At 41.3% G+C, this 17,717-nt stretch overlaps 1 protein-coding gene across 7 annotated transcripts in view; it reads right to left on the minus strand.

The window, feature by feature from the left end:
* Positions 1-17,717, minus strand: part of lrch1 (leucine-rich repeats and calponin homology (CH) domain containing 1) — a 484,761-nt gene that overhangs the window by 218,341 nt on the left and 248,703 nt on the right. For all 7 annotated transcript variants that reach the window (XR_009511715.1, XR_009511716.1, XR_009511714.1 and 4 more), the window contains one exon: positions 11,160-11,290. Coding sequence is in view for 2 of the 7 variants with exons in the window: in XM_059967693.1 (XP_059823676.1) it covers positions 11,160-11,290 (131 nt within the window). In the remaining 5 variants the exon portion in view is untranslated. The remainder of the gene's footprint in view (positions 1-11,159; positions 11,291-17,717) is intronic.

Here is a 17,717-nt window from a genome sequence, read left to right on the forward strand (position 1 = left end):
TGGGGACATCACACAGCATCCACACAAGCTGATTACCTAGTTTGGCAGGGCCAAAGGCTGCTCCTCCTAGACGGAAGCAAGTTGAGCGAGTCTGAGGCTTACCAGAGGGTTACAGTTATATGGTTATACACCCAATCAATGGCTTGCCCTTCCTCATTCAGATTACACTCATCTGCTGGCTCATCCTCAGCTTCATCATACTGGTTACCATCTCCCTGCCATATTAGTTTAAACCACAATTATACACTCCCAATCAACACTGTCCTTCCTTCCCCTCACCCACAATCCCATTTTATGGAATGATTCCATTCTGCCACTGACATTTTAGTTCCTCTGATGGTGATGTTTTCTACAATGATGCCTCTGAGATATCTTCTCTCCTTACAATGGAGCTCTTACCAAGCCACATCTATTCTCTATGCGCCTGCTCCTTACATAAGTAAGTAGTTCACTAGGTTCTTACTTTCCAACCTGTTGTCATATTCAAGCCCAATCCCTCCCAGTATCTTGAAGAAATTGCATTCTTTGGAAAACTTTTCAGAGGAAACAGAGAATTAAAGTTTCAGAAAACGTGGAGCTCAAGGGGACATCAGAGTTCTCTGCTGACTGCCAAGTTAATACTTCACCCCCTATCCATTCAGACCAATCTAGCTGTGGCCTCCTGTACTGTACTGTAACAAGCTTTCTGGGCATATCATTACTTCGCAAATTCATTACTAAATTCTATTATCTTTAAGTAACATGTCATAACTGGCTATTTCTGCATAGTAATTCATCCATTAGCCTTTTCTCTCCATTATTACTGTTTGACCCACAGAACATTGTTTCCCTCCCTTCTCTTTCCATTGTTAGAATTTGCACTCACTTCCCTTGCTATCCCATTTTCTATCCCTCTAACTGTTTCATTAACACAGTGACTAAACAAGTTCTACAACTTATCCCTAGAGCAACTCTGGCCTCATCCTATCACAGATATTCCTTTCCCACCTTCATTGTGACTGAAAAAAAGCTTTGCTCTCAAAGTTCTGACAGAGGGCTTCTGTCACAACTCAATTCTCTTTTCACAGCTGTTATCTGACCATAGAACCAAAGAACATTACAGCACAGAAACAGGTCTTTTGGCCCTACTTGACTGTGCCGAACCATTTTTCTGCCTAGTACCACTGACCTGTACCTGGGTCATATCCCTCCAAACCCCTCTCATCCATATACCTGTCCAAGTTTTTCTTAAATGTCAAAAGAGAGCCCGTATTCACCACTTCATCTGGCAGCTCATTCCACACTCCCACCACTCTCTGCATGAAGAAGGCCCCCCCCCCCAATGTTCCCTTTAAACTTTTCCCCCTTCACCCTTAACCCATGACCTCTGTTTTTTTTTCCTCCTCTGGCCTCAGTGGAAAAAGTCTACTTGCTTTCACTCTATCTATACCCATCATAATTTTATACACCTCTATCACATCACCCCTCATTCTCCTATGCTCCAGGGAATAAAGCCCTAACCCGGGGGTCGGCAACCCGCGGCTCCGGAGCCACATGTGGCTCTTTTACGTCTGTGCTGCGGCTCCCTGTTGCCTTGGGAAATAATTGGTTGTGGCGACCCTTTTCCTGGCACATCCGAACCGGCTCACAATTAGATAGCCTACGGGGGTTTGCGAGCACAGAGCTTTGGAGCCTCTGCGCCATGGGGGGGCAGGTTGAGGGAGGCTTAAAAGTGAGGCTGAAGATTTCGAATAAAGTTTTTTCCTTCGACTGCAGTTACCGACTCCATGTCGTAATTTTAGCGCTGCGTGTAGCACACCGCTACATGGTCAGTATTTAATTAAAATGTATTTTATGTTAGTTTGTTAGTTTTTGAAATGTAAATCTAAATTTGAAGATTATGGTGATCTTGTACAATCTAAATAAGACGTTGTGGCGACCCATTTCCTGACACATCCGAACCGGCTCACAATTAGCCAGCGTTCAGGCTAAGGGAGATAGCCTACGGGGGTTTGTGAGTACGTGTCTTTTGCAGCATCCGCGCCCATGGGGGGCGGGTTGAGGGAGGCTTAAAAGCAAGGCTGTTTAGTTCGAATAAAGCTATCTTTGACTGCAGTTTACTGACTGCGTGTAGCACACCGCTACAACGTGTTTTTATTGCTGGCTGTCCAGAGGGGAGGTGTTGAAACGCTTTGTCGCGTGTCTGGAAGAAGTGAAAACTTTCCTGGGCAGCAAAGGGCTCAACTTTCCTGAGCTGGAACAGCCAGAGTGGCTGGAAAAGCTACACTTCATGGTAGACATGACAGCGCACCTGAACACGCTGAACACAGCTCTTCAACGGGGTAAGGACGTACAGCCCTGTACATGTTGGAGGATGTTTTGGCATTCGAGCGCAAGTTGACGTTGCTTGCCAGAGATTTACAGAAAGGCACATTGTCTCACTTCCCCAATTTGAGAGAGTTCAAACAAGGTCACGACATGATAAATTCGGAGTATTTACATTCTGCAATCATCGCAATGCAAACATCGTTTGGGAAACGCTTCTGTGAGTTCAGAGAGGAAAAAAACACATTATCCTTCCCCGTCACTCCCCTAAGCATCGATCCATCCCTACTGAATACGACTGCATTGTCAGGTGTGAGTCAACCTGAACAAGTATGATAAATATTTTAATTGCCTATTATTTTACGTATATTCATATGTTTTCATTGTTCAGTGAAATAGTCCTTTTATTTTTCAGGTTGACAGCTGGCTGACGTTATTTTTGGTTTGCTGCTGGCGGCAAATTTAAGTTTGGCGTTTTTCATAAATACAAGAAGGACTCAAATAGACGTTGAGTATTTTACTTAAAAGTAACCTTCAACCCAACGTCTTTTTTTTCGGAGTTCAAAATGTTTTTGTTGCATGCAGAAATGTAATTTCGTTTTCTCTGCAGGAGTTCATCAATTTCATAAATGCAACACATTATAGTTTGTTTATACATAGCATAAAGGCAAAACAAAACGTTGTATGCAGTGTTATTTCATTTTAAATGTCAAACGGGTTTTGCGGCTCCCAGTGTTTTCTTTTCTGTGGGAAACGGGTCCAAGTGGCTCTTTCAGTGGTAAAGGTTGCTGACCCCTGCCCTAACCTATTCAACCTTTCTCTGTAACTCAGTTTCTCAAGTCCAAGCAACATCCTTGTAAACCTTCTCTGCACTCTTTCAACCTTATTAATATCCTTCCTGTAATTAGGTGACCAAAACTGCACATAATACTCCCAATTCGGTCTCACCAATATCTTATACAACCTCACCATTACATTCCAACTCTTATACTCAATACTTTGATTTATAAAGGCCAATGTACCAAAAGCTCTCTTTACAACCCTATCTACCTGTGACAACATTTTTAGGGAATTATGTATCTGTACTCCCAGATCCCTGTGTTCTACTGCACTCCTCAGTTACCTACCATTTACCTCGTATGTTCTACCTTGGTTTGACCTTCCAAAGTGAAATACCTCACACATGTCTGCATTAAACTCCATCTGCGATTTTTCAGCCCATTCCTCCAACTGGTCCCTCTGCAAGCTTTGAAAACCTTTCTCACTGTCCACTACACCTCCAATCTTTGTATCATCAGCAAATTTGCTGATCCAATTTGTCACATTATCATCCAGATCATTGATATAGATGACAAATAACAATGGACCCAGCACTGATCCCTGCGGCACACCACTAGTCACAGGCCTCCACTCAGAGAAGCAATCCTCCACTACCACTCTCTGGCTTCTTCCATTGAGCCAATGTCTAAACTAATTTACTACCTCACCATGTATACCTAGCGACTGAATCTTCCTAACTAACCTCCCATGCGGGATCTTGTCAAAGGCCTTACTGAAGTCCATGTATACAACATCCACTGCCTTCCCTTCATCCACTTTTCTGGTAACTTCCTCAAAAAATTCTAATAGATTTGTTAAACATGACCTACCATGCACAAAGCCATGCTGACTTTTTCTAATAAGTCCCTGTCTATCCAAATACTTGTAGATCCTATCTCTTAGTATTCCTTCCAATAATTTACATACTACCGATGTCAAACTTACCGGCCTATAATTTCCCGGCTTACTTTTTGGGCCTTTTTTAAACAACATAACTACATGAACTATCCTCCAATCACTCAATCCAGTTGAGTGTTTTTAAAGTTCAAAGTAAATTTATTATCAAAGTACATATATGTCACCATATACAATACTGAGAATCATTTTCTTGTGGGCATACTCATTAAATCTATAATAGAATCAATGAAAGGCCGCACCAACTTGGGTGTTCAACCAGTGTGCAAAAGACACAAACTGTGAAAATAAAAAAAGAAAGAAAAAATATCAATAATAAACAAATAAGCAATAATTATCAAGAACATGAGATGAAGAGTTCATCGGATGTGGAAACATTTCAACGATGGGGCAAGTGAAGCTGAGCGAAGTTAACCCCTTTCGTCTAAAAGCCTGATGGCAAAGGGGTAATAACTATTCCTGAACCTGGGTGTGAGTGTTGAGGCTCCTGCACCTTCTTCCTGATGGCAGTAATGAGAAAAGAGCAATTCCTGGGTAGTGGGTAGTGGGGGTCCAAGATGACAGATGCTGATTTCCTGCTACAGTGCTCAATGGTGAGGAGGGCTTTATCCATGACAGATGGAGCCATATCCACTACCTTTTGTAGGATTTTCCATTCAAGCACATTGGTTTCTATACAGGCAGCATGTTTATTTATATATATATATTTCTATGCAATCAGTCAATATACTCTCCAATACACATCTACAGACATTTGACAAAGTTTTAGATGTAATGCCAAATCTTCACAAAGTCCTAAGGAAGTGGAGGCACTGCCAAGCTTTCTTTGTAATTGCACTTAGATGCTGGGCCCAGGAGAGATCTTCTGAAATGATCACACCAAGGCAGTTGCTGATCCTCTGATGAGGACTGGCTCACGGACCTCTTGTTTCCTTTGCCTGAAGTCAATAATCTTGCTGACATTAAGTAAGAGGTTGTTGTAAGATTTTCAATCTCCCTCCTATATGCTAATTTGTCACTGCTTTTATTTAGCCGATGACAGTGATGATGTCATCAAACTTGAATATGGCATTGGAGCTGTGGTTAGCCTCACGATCATAGGTACAGAATGAGTAGAGCAGAGACTAAACACGTAGCCTTGTGGTACACCTGTGCATATAGAGATTGTGGAGGAGATGTTGTCAATACGAACTGTCTGGGTTCTACAAGCCAGGAAATCATTATTGTTTCTATTTCAGATTTCCAGCATCTGACGCTTTTGATTTTTATATTCTGAAGATAATGTTGTTGAAGAGCAGGTAATTCCATTCTAGATTCCACATACAAAAAGCTTATATATAGCTGTAGGTCAGAGAGAAATGGTCTGCATCTACAGTCACTTCATTCATGTGACGTCTGGGACTGTGCCTCAAATTTAAGAGCTACTGTAGAAGTAACAACTCTAGCCTTATTACTGACAGTATGTTAAATCGATATCTGCTTATTTCAGTTCTAATCTGCATTTTTGTTTATCAGCCATTCAATTTCCAGTGAAATAAACTCATCATTCTTGAGCAGAGCTGAGATTAAACTACTTGAAAGATCAACCCTGGGCGCAACACATAGATTTAATCACGAAGAAGACACATCAATGACACTACTTCATTAGGAGTTTGAGAACATTTGGTACTTCACCAGAGGCATGCAAATTTGTATAGATTACAGTGGAGAGCATTCTGACTCTTGTATTACAGCCAATGAATGAACAAAATCGCAAGAAGCTGCAGAAGGTTGTAGACTCAGCTAGCTCCATCACAGGCGCAGTCCTCCCCTCCATCAATAACATCTTCAAGAGGCAGTCCCTCAATAAGGTGGCATTCATTAATAAGGAATCATGCTATCTTGGCATGTCCAGTTCTCATTCTACCATCAGTAAGGAGGTACAGGAGCTTGAAGACCCACAGTCAATAATTCTGAATAAAGCTTCTTCCGCTCCACCATTAGATTTTTGAACAGTCCATTCCTTTTTTGCACTATTTATTTTGCATGTAATGTAAGCAGAGTTAGCTAATTAGCCAAGTTTGCATATGAGCCCAATGAGAGAGTTACATTTTGTGGGGACTCATCTGGGATATTTCAGATGTTGTTTGAATGCTGTCTTAGGATAGATTAAGTAGTTTGTGTGTTTAAGCCTGTGTTATGAATGCCGTAGGGATTAAGATTTGGTGCGATCCAAGAGATTATCCACAAATAATGCCTGTGTTCCGAATGGGCTGGATGTCCTGAGCCCTGATGACCTGCTAATTAGAGTGCTGAGTTCTGTAAAAGGGTTGGGGAAAGTTACAGAGATTGAACGATGTTTTGGCCAATCAGCTGGTAAGGATGTCATGTCAGTGCAAACTAGCAGTGTAGTGACTGAAGAGACAAGTAATTTTATAAGTTTACACATCATAGAAGACAAGGATAATAGACCTGATTTAAATCTTGCATAAGATATAAATCTTAGATGAATCTTGCACATGATAGAACAGGCCAAAGTCAGCTTCAAGGGAGATCTTGACCTAAAAAAACTAATGGAATTCTTTGAGGGAATAACCAGCAGAATAAATGACAGAGAGTCAGTGCATGTTGTTTATCTGGATTTTCAGAAGGCCTTCTACAAGGTGCTGTACGTGACGCTGCTAAATCATTGGCTAGAAGTATTACCAGTATGGATAGAAGATTGGCTGGCTGGCAGAAGTCAAAGGCTTGGAATAAAGGCCACCATTTCTGGTTGGCTGCCGATGACAAATGGTGTGCCACAGGGGCAGTATTTGATCCACAACTTAACACATTATATCTTTATGATCTGGATGACAGAATTAACGGCTTTGTGCACAAGTTTGCAGAGGCTACGAAGACAAGTGGAAGATAAGTAACGTTGAAGTTAATGTTAATGTTGAAGGATTTGGACAGTTTGAGAGAGTGGGCAAAGAAATGGAATAAAGTGTAATAAGTGCATACTTACACACCCTGCTAAAAGCAATAAATGGTAGCATACCTCCTACTTTCAGATATCAGAGGTGCAAAATGATTTAGGAGTTCGAGGGCAGAATTTCCTAATGGTTAACTTTCAGCAAGGAAAGCAAATGCATTAGCATTCGTCACATGACAATGAGAATATAAAAGAAAGATGTAATGTTGAAGCTTTATAAAGCACTGGTCAGACTACATTTGGAGGACTCTGCAGTTTTGGGCACCTTATCTAAGAAAGGAAGTGCTAGCATTGGAGAGGGGCCAAAGGAGATCTCAAGAATTATTCTGCACATGAAAGGGTTAACATATGAAGAGCACTTGATGTATCTTGAGCTGTACTCACTGGAGTTTGGAAGGATGAGGAGGGGGGGAAATTCACTGAAACCTACTGGATATACCGGACAAAATTGGTCCTCTTTATCAGAGTGCAAGGAGCAGAAAGAGTTGGGGGAGATCTTCTTTCACATTTACTTGGAGGATGAAAACAGAGTTGATACAAGTGAGATCATGAACCACATTAAGATTATACAGAAGAAGGTGCTTGCAGAGTTGAAACACACAAGAGAAAATAAATCCCCAAGGCTTTGTAGGAAGCTAGCCAAGAAATAGCAGAGGTATCTAAAACATCCTTAGCTACAAGTGAGGTGCTGGATGACTGGAAGTCAGCTAATGCTCCATTGTTTTGGATAGACAAGCACTGTTTCAAGATAGCCAATAAAGCTTTGTGCATGTTAGGTCATGTCTAACCAATCTCAGACTTTTTCAAGGAAGTTACTAGAAATGTTGAAGGCAGCAAGTCAGTGGATATTGTCTAGGTGGACTTTAGCAAGGCCTTTGACAAGGTTCTGCATAGGAGGTTGGTCAAAAAGATTCAGTTGCTTCGACATTCAGGATGTGGCAGTCAACTGGATTAGAAATTGATTTTGGGGAAGAAACCAAAGAGTGGTAGTAGATGGTTGTCTCTTTAACTGGAGGCCTGTGATTAGTGTTGTGCCACAGGGATTGGTGCTGGGTCCATTTGTTGTTTGTTGTTTGTCATTTATATCAATGATCTGGTTAATAATGTGGTTAACTGGATCAGCAAATTTGTGGATCGCACCAAGAATGGTGTGTGGTGGACAGTGAGGAAGTATATCATGGCTTGCAGAGGGATTACATCAGCTTGAAAAATAAGCTGAAAAATGGCAGATGGAATTTACTGCAGACAAGTGCTAGGTTTTGCACTTCAGTAAGACCACTCAGGGTAGGCCTTACATAGTGAGCTATAGGCACCGAGGAATGTGGTAGGACACCGGGATCTGGGAATACTGGTAAATAATACATTGAAAGTGGTGTTACTGGTAGATAGAGTGGTTTAAAAAAAGAACATTTGGCACAATGGCCTTTAAAAATCAATGTATTAAGTACAGGAGATGGGATGTTATGTTGAAGTTGTTGAAGACATTATGTTGAGGACATTTTTGAGGCCTAATTTGGAGTATTGTGTGCAGTTTTGGTCACCTATCGACAGGGAAGATGTAAATAAGGTTGAAAGAGCTGGAGGCAGAGTGGAGTAAAGATGGTGCTAAATAGCAACTCCTTTGCTTGCATCTTCAGAAACAGCTCTATTTCCATCTTTAATATCTTTATTTTTCCCTTTCAGGGTTCTTTTGAAGACCCTGATCTGGAGTTACACATTGACTTTGGTTATTTGCGGGAATGGGACCCGCTTTCAAGGTTCCGTAACTGGCCGTTGTTCAGCATGCCAAGGGCTTGGCCTAACAGTTTAGCTCAGATTTGGAAGCCTAGGATCTTGGAGCTCTGGAGACGGGCGGATTGAGGGTCGGTGTTATGGCAGGAGACCCGTGTGTCATTGGGGAAGTCAAAATATCTACGGCTATGTGCCAGAGACCTGAGATCCTTGAGATCTTCAGGCACAGAGCTCGAAAAAAGTGAAATAACAGACTTTTAACATCAAACACAAAGTACACTGCAGATGCTGTGGTCAAATCAACATGTACAAACAAGCTAGATGAACTCAGCAGGTTGGGCAGCATCCGTTGAAATGAGCAGTCAACGTTTCAGGCCGAGAACCTTCGTCAGGACTTCTAACTTTTAACGTCGTAAGCCAGCGAGTTGTTTGTTGTGTCTCCCCCCTAGCTGGGAAAACGAAGACACCTCCTTCTCCCTTATTAGGGAGAGAGAGAGCATGTGGTATGTTGTACACCAAGTGAAACGTGAAGTCTTTGGGGTAACTGCAAATCTGTGTCTTTGCTATTGCCTGGTGGCCCGTGTCGATGCTTTTTGTGCCAGTGGGGGGAAGAGGGGATTGTTGTTTGCTGCTGCTTATGTGTGGGAGGGAGAGGAGCTGGGGGAGGGGGGGACTGTCATTCATTCTTTGGAGCACTCCTGTTTTTGTGGATGGTTGTAAAGAAAAAGCATTTCAGAATGTATATTGTTTTCATTTCTCTGACATTAAATTGGACCTTTGAACCTTTGAAGAGTACAGAGAAAACTTACAAGGATGTTGCCCGCAAGGATTTGCTGAATTGGATCAGCAAATTTGAGGGTGACAGAAAGATTACAGGTGTAGTGGATAGTGAGGATGACCAAAGCTTGCAGCAGGATCTGAACAAGCTCAAAATATTGTCTGAAAATGGCAAATGGAATTTTATGGACATAAGTTGAGGTGTTGTATTTTGGGAAGAGAAACCAGGGTAGGACTTGCATGGTGAGTGTTAGGGCACTGCAGTGTGTGATAGAACAGAGGGACCTGGAAATACAGATCCATAATTCCGTAAAAGTGGTGTCTCAGGCAGACAGGGTTAGAAAGAGAGCTTTTGGCACAAATTGGCATTTATAAATCAAAGTACTGAGTACAGGAGATGGGATGTTATGTTGAAGTTTTATAAGGTGTCGGTGAAGCATATTGTGGGCAGTTCTGGTCCCTTACCTACAGGGAAAGATATCAATAAGATTTAAAGAATGCAGAAGAAGGAGAACAAGGGCAGACTTGACAGTGGCATATAAAATTATGAGGTGTATAGATAGTATAAATAAAAGGAGGATTTTTCCACTGAAGTTAGGAGAGACTAGAACTGAAGGTCATATAGTAAAGATGAAAATGGAAATGCTTAAAGGGAACATGAGCAGGGTGAAGGAGTGTGAGATGGAGGATGGAGTCACAATGGTGAGAAATGGGAAGGAGGGTAGGGGAGCGAGGGAGAGGAGGGGGGAATAAGCAAGGGGAGGTGGAGGGGGAGGGGGTAGGGAAGTGGGAGCAGATGGAGAGGGAGAGGGAGCAATGTAGTATGAGTGGACATGAGCAGAGTGAGGGAGTGCGAGATGGAGCATGTAACTGAGGAACAGTGGTTCACTAAAGGGTTGGGAGTGGAAGATGGAGCACAAGGCAGTAAAACATGAAAAGCTGTGTTTTCTTTTATTACATACAAGAAGCATAAGTTTAAAATGATAAATTGATGTGAAAAGACAGACAGGAAAGAGGACAAAAAAGCTGCAGACATGAATGTCAGATTTTGAAGAGTGAGGAAGTTATCAGATTTTGAAGAGTGAACATCTGTTAGGAAGTTACAGTGCTGTGAATTATTACTTGAGGCTTTCACAACTGGATAAAGGAATACATGGAAGGTAAATTCAGCAGGGACCCTGCCACCAGTTTCACGGCTTGACTTCTCTACATTGGTGTGAAAGAGAGAACGATTACAGGACAATGAGAAAGAGTGCCCTTACAAATAATGAGCTTCAATAATGAAGACAGGAAGAGGAGTATTTACTTGGACATTTCAGTGGAAGAGGAGTGCTGTGGGGAGCAGGACTGAGTTTCTTTATTTTGTCAAGGAAGACGAGTGTCATGAAATTTCACAATTTCTGTTGCTGCGTGGCCTAGTGCTCCATTCCTTCTGTGCATCAGGCATTTCCACACCCTGATCTTGAAACAGTAGCTTCCAGATAAGCAATATGGATTATAAATCAAAGTGTAGGTGGCTTCTGGCACATAAATAAATCGTCCTTTTCCCGGCATTTAATTAGTCTAAACATATTATTTTGTATTGTAGGATTATGCAAAGAAATACTCATAAATTTCACATTAAAGAACATTAAAGACATAGAATACTTTGCAAGCTTACCTCCCAGAAACAAGTTGTGGAACACAGGCCTTCTCCATTGGCGGTTGATAAAGGCATTCTGCAGTCTTATCAATTCTACGTGCTTCTATGTTCAGATACTTGAATACATGCACTTTACCCTTTATGCAGATCTAAACAAAGAATACGTGCTCCTTAGAATGCATTTACAAAAAAAAATAAATACAACATCAGTACTGTACTTTAAAACAAAAACAACAAGGTCAGAATAAGTTAATCTACTTTAAATACAATATTACACAATCAAATAACATCACATTGATTCAGAACTGTAGGGCTAACAACAGTAGTGCTTCAATACTACTAATGACTTCAGCAAACACACTGCTGCCCAGCAATAAATCATGAGAGGCATCATCAAGCCAATACCAAACTACAACCTCTGAACTTTTCACATACAGTTGTCCCCCATTTTTCAAACGTTCGCTTTACAACACCTCACTGTTACGAAAGACCTACATTAGTTACCTGTTTTTGCTAACAAGTGTTTTCACTGTTACAAAAAAAGGCCGCACACGCCCCGAGCAGACAAACTTCTCCCCCGGAACTGCATTCTAACCGGCATTGCTCAAACACGTGCCTGTGAGCATCTGTGCTTTATGTCAATTTATTTTGTGCATCCGTTAGCAAGATAAGTTCTAAGGTATCACAAACGCCTAAAAGAGCTCGTAAGGGTGTTACACTTAGTGTAAAACTAGACCTAATGCGTTTCGATCGTGGTGAATGAAGTAAGGATGAAGATGGTGCTGAAGAGATTTTGGCATACCATGACCAAGAACTGATAGATGAAGAGCTGATGCAATTGGAAGAGGGAAGAATAACATTCGAAACCGAACACAGTAGCGAGCAGACCAAAAGTGAAGACGTCCAGGAACTGAACGGGAAACAATTGTGTGAGATTTTCGCTGCATTTGACAACACTACAATGACAGCAGAAAAGTACAACTTTAATTTTGAAAAGGTACGTAGGTTTAGGGCATATTTGCAGGATGGTTTGAGTGCTTACAAAGAACTGTATGATAGAAAAATGCACCGGGCTAAGCAGTCAAGCATACTGTTGTTTTTCAAACCTTCCACATCAGCCACAACAGATGATGAACCTTGACCTTCGACATCGAGGCAGGCAGAGATAGAAGAAGTTGATCTGCCTGCCCTGATGGAACCAAGCGACGATGAGATGACACCCCAGTGTCCTACCACCCCAACCTCCGATGACTCAGCCTAACACACCATCATCAATGTGCTCGCTGTTTTCTTGATTCCGGTAATTGATACTGCACTGTACATACATTATTTCTACTTTACCAAGGCTATGTATTTTTATGTGTTATTTGGTATAATTTGTTATTTGGTATGATTTCGCAGCTTCATAGCTTAAAGGTTACTGGAGAGAGTGCTTCTGCCGAGAGCGCTTGCATGAGATTTTTGATACGGTGGGCAGTGCTGCAATGATTGCAGAAAAGTATTTCTACTTTATATAGGCTGAGTATTTATCATATAATTCCTGCTTTTACTATATGTTACTGTTATTTTAGGTTTTATGTGTTAGTTGGCATGATTTTGTAGGTTATTTTTTGGGTCTGCGAGCACTCACAAATTTTTCCCATATAATAAATGGGAAATACTTCTTCACTTTATGACATTCTGACTTACAGACTATTAGATAAGAATGCTCTACCTTCGGATGGCGGGGGAAACCTGTAAACACCTTTGATGTACTTTCAAAAAGCTCACTGAGTTACTCACAAGAGCGACCCAAGGAAAAATGAGAGCTTCCAAAGTGACTGGAAGGATATGCCTCTCTTCGATTTGGGTGAATGTAGATTCACTAGATTGATGAATGGAATGAGTTGGTTATGCAAATGAGTGTGCTACACCATTCCATCATGGCAGATTTATTATCCCTCTCAACCCCATTAGCCTGCCTTTTCTCCGTGAACTTTGAGACCCTGATTAATCAAGAACCTATCAAGTTCCACCTTAAATATACCAAATTACTTGGCCTGCACAACCAACTCTGGCACTGAATTGAACAAATTCACCATCCTCTGGCTAAGGAACATATTACTTATCTCTGTTCAAAATGGATGTCCCTCAATGCTGAGGCTGTGCCCTCTGGTCCTAGACTCCCCCACTGTAGGAAACATCCTCTCCACATCTACTCTACCTCGGTCTTTCAATATTCAATAAGCTTGAATGAGATCTCCCTCATTCTTCTAAACTCCAGTGAGTAAAGGCCAAATCATCAAATGTTCCTCATATGTTAATCCTTTCATTACTGGGATAATTCTTGTGTAACTCATCAAGACCCTGTCAATATTTTCTTAGATAAGGGGCACAAAGCTGCTCACAATCTTCCAAGTGCACCTGACCAATTTCTTATAAAGCCATAGCATTGTATCCTTGCTTTCGTATACCAGTTTTAGTGAATTGAATACTAACATCGCATTTGCCTTCCTAAATACAGACTCAACCTGCAACTTTACCTTTAGGGAATTCTGCATGAGGACTCCCAAGACCCCTATGCACCTCTGATTTTTTGAATTTTTTCCCCGTTTAGTAAACAGTTCACAGAATTATTCTTTCTACCAAAGTGCACGATCATATATTTCCCAATATTATATTCCATCTGCCACTTTGTAGGTTATTCCCCCAATCTGCCCAAGTCCTTCTGGAGACACCCTGCTTCCACAACACTACCTGTCCCTTCATCTAGCTTCCTATCATCCACAAATGTAGCCACAAAGCCATCAATTCCTTCATCCCAACAATTGACATATAACGTGAAAAGAAGTTGTTCCAACACAGCCCCTTGCTGCATACTAGTCAGTAGCAGCTAACCAGAAGAGGCCCTCATCATTCCCACTCTTTGCTTCGTGCCAGTCAGCCAATCTTCATTTTGAGCTAGTGCCGTCCTTGTAACACCATGGGCTCTTAACTTGTTTTAAACTGTTAACTTGTCAAAGGTCTTCTGAAAATCCAAGTAAACAACATCTACTGACCCTCCTTTGTCTACTGACTGTTATTTCCTCAGATAATTCCAACAGCTTGTCATGAAAAATTTCCCTTTATGGAAAACATGCTGACTTCAATCTACTTTATCATGTGCCTGCAAGTACCCCAAAACCTCATCTTTAACAATTGACTCCAATAGCTTTCCAGCTACTGAGGTCAGGCTAACTGGTGTATAATTCCATTTCTTCTGCCTCCCTCCATTCTTAAAGAGGATAATGACATTTGCAATTTTGCAGTCCTCTGGAACTATACAGAACCTAATGATTTTTGAAAGATATTTTATATTATTGGCTTCATATTTAATTTTTGCTCTCTTTTGTTTTAATTGTTTTTAAAACCTTCCCAATCCTCTAACTCCCCACTATTTTTGATATACTATATGCCCTCCCATTTGCTGTTAAGCTGTTTTTAACTTCCCTTGCCAGTCACAGTTGCCTCGTCCTTCCTTTAGAATACTTCTTCATCTTTGGGATACATCTTTGCTGCCTCTTCTGAATTTCCCCCACAAACACCAGCCATTGCTGTTCTGCCAACATCCCTGCTAGTGTCCCCTTCCAATCAACTTTGGCCAGCTCTTCTTATGCCTCTGTAACTCTCTTTGATCTACTATAATATTGATATATCTGATTTTAGCCTGTCCTTCTCAAACTGCAAGGTGAATTCAATCATATTATGATCACTATCACCTAAGAGTTCCTTTACCTTAACCTCCCTGATCAAATCTGGCACATTGCACAACACCTAATCCAGAATTGCCAATCTCCTAGTGGGCTCCACCACAGCCTGCTCTAATAAGTCATCTCATAGGCATTCTACAAATTCAGCACCAACCTGATTTTCCCAATCTAGCTGCATATTGAAATCCCCCATGACTATTGCAACATTACCCTCTTTACATGCTTCTTCTATCGTCTGTTGAAATTTGTAATCCACATCCAGCCTACTTTTTGAAAGCCCGTTTACAAATCCCATCAGGGCCTTTTTACCTTTGCAATTTCTTAACTCTACCCACAAGGATTTGACATCTTTCAATCAATTGTCACCAGTTTGTAATGATTTGATTTCACTTTTTACCAACAGAGTCACCCCACACCCCCTGCCTACCAGCCTGAACTTTCAATACAATGTGTATTCTTGAAAGTTAAGCTCCCAACAATGATCTTCTTTCAGCCACAACTCAGTGATGCCCACAATGTCATACCTCCTAATCTCCAACTGCTTTACAAGATCATCTACTTTATTCTGTATACTGTGTGCATTTTGTTACGTACCCATGGGTATCTTGTACCTGTCATGTGATCATGATGTAATTGAAGATGGCTGGAGATGAGGTAATGGTCTTGTAATGGTGGAGTGATGTCATTTTCCCGCCAGTGAGAGGTCATCTGATAGTTTTTTTCAACAGGGTATAAAAGGAGAACCCCACCCTGTGATGTGGACAGTTTGTGGCTGAATTTGCCACTGACTCCATGTTGTTGCGTTGTCCGATATTATGAGGCAGTTTTGTTTAAAAATGGAGCTTTACTTTCTGTTTTAAGTCTCAAAGGTTATTGCTGGCAGTTTCGCTATAATACTGCCAGTTTGGTCAGTGGAGAGTGAAGATTTTAAAGGAGTTCAGAAATCCAGAAGGCTTGGGGAAGTTAATGTTGACAGTGAAACAGATTCGACCCTTGTTTAATCTTCGTACGAGGAATTAGTAACCAGTATCCATGATAACTCCTGCTTTGCCAAAAGAAGAGCAGAGGGTTGGATACAAAGTTTCATCAAAGAAAGGTCAGTGCCTTTAAGCTGTTTTATTTCCTCCGATCGTAAATCCTCCAGGGAATAACACACTTCGGCTGGGTTCAGCAGTAACTCCACGAAAGAGCATTTAAATCCTTTCAAGAAGTCTCTCCTTTAACGGACTGTGTAAGCATTTGGATTTTCGCATTACTACTTCTCGGAACTGTTTTTGCATTATCGCTTTAAGAACTGTTCGAGCTGCCGTAACGCAGCTGACTTCCGGTTAAGTTAGTCATTTGTTTACTTTTTGGGTTTTTTTAGCAGTGTTCAATAAATGTTTTATTTGTTATAAAAACCCTGTCTCAATCATATATTCATTCTTGCTGATTTGTAACAAATGGGGGCTCGTGGAATGAACCATTTTTGAGTTTAAATGCTTGTTTGATATTTAATCGATGTTTTGGAAAAAGGGGATACTCGATTCTTTTGTTTGATTGGCTTGTGAGTGGTATTCGGCAACAATGAGTATTGAAGAATTTCTGGTTTCGCCAGACACGGAGTTATTAGCGAAGGCGAAAAAAAATGATGTATTGGAGATTGCTAGCAGGTTGGAACTTACAAGGTATTTCAAAGGATACAACAAAGCCTGTAATTCAGAGAAAAATTGTGGAACACTATATACCGTAGATTCTGGACTACAGAGCGCACCTGATTAAAAGCTGCACGTTCTAATTTTAGAAAGAAAATCAATTTTGTACTTGTACAGGCCGCACTGGATTTTAAGCCGCAGGTGTCCCACGTTGTAATATGAGATATTTACACAGAAAGATATTACACGTGAGGATTTTTTAACTTTTAATTAAATCCGTATGGTAACAAACAAATACATATTGCAAATGCTTTTTTTCGAACAGTGCCTGTAACACAGCTACTTTTAAATATACATACGTATCTGTAACACACAAATTATGTTGCGTATACTTTTTTACTGAACAGTTCACGAACAACATTCCAATATCTCCTAACGACTGGTAAAAAAAATATATACTGCAGCCTACCAGGAACAGTTATTGATCGCCTTCTTCATCTTCCTCCTGCGCACTAAAACCATCAAAGTCCTCTTCTTCAGTGTCCGAATTGAACAACCTCAGGATCTCGTCACTCACTTCAGTCTCTTCGTTGTCGCTCTCACTTGAGCACACGCGGTCCTCTTCATCACGCAGCAGTCCAGCCTTTCGAAACCCGTTGGTGATGGTGGATGTTGTGACACGGCTCCACGCATTTAGGATCCATTGGCAGACTTGAGTTAAAGATGCTCTTCGCATGCGTCCTGTTTTGGTAAAGGATTTCTCGCCGCTCGTCATCCAAGCCTCCCACTCAACGCGCAGCGCCACTTTAAATGCCCGGTTCACGCTGATGTCCAGTGGCTGCAAATACTTCGTGGTGCCCCCAGGAATCACAGCTGGAATTGAGTTTGTACTCTTGATGGCAGCTTTCACTGAACTTTCATTGTCAGCCGCTTAAAAATCAACATCGGTGGAAGCTTTAATCCGGATGCTGTGCAGCTCAGAACACAAGTAAAATGCGTTCTCTCATGGCCACTTGTTTTCAGTGTGATGGACGAGTCACCTTTTTTATTAACAGTCCGAGTGAGAGGCAGGTCAAACGTCAAAGGTACTTCATCCATATTTATGATATCATCTGGCCCGATGGAATTCTCCGCTATCTTTGTTTGAGTGAATGTGTGGAAGTTAGCAAGTTTTTCCTCGTGGTCGGGAGGGAGCTGCTGACACAGAGTCGTGC

This window comes from Hypanus sabinus, chromosome 4 (assembly GCF_030144855.1).
Source record: "Hypanus sabinus isolate sHypSab1 chromosome 4, sHypSab1.hap1, whole genome shotgun sequence".
In the NCBI taxonomy this organism is placed as follows: Eukaryota; Metazoa; Chordata; class Chondrichthyes; order Myliobatiformes; family Dasyatidae; genus Hypanus; species Hypanus sabinus.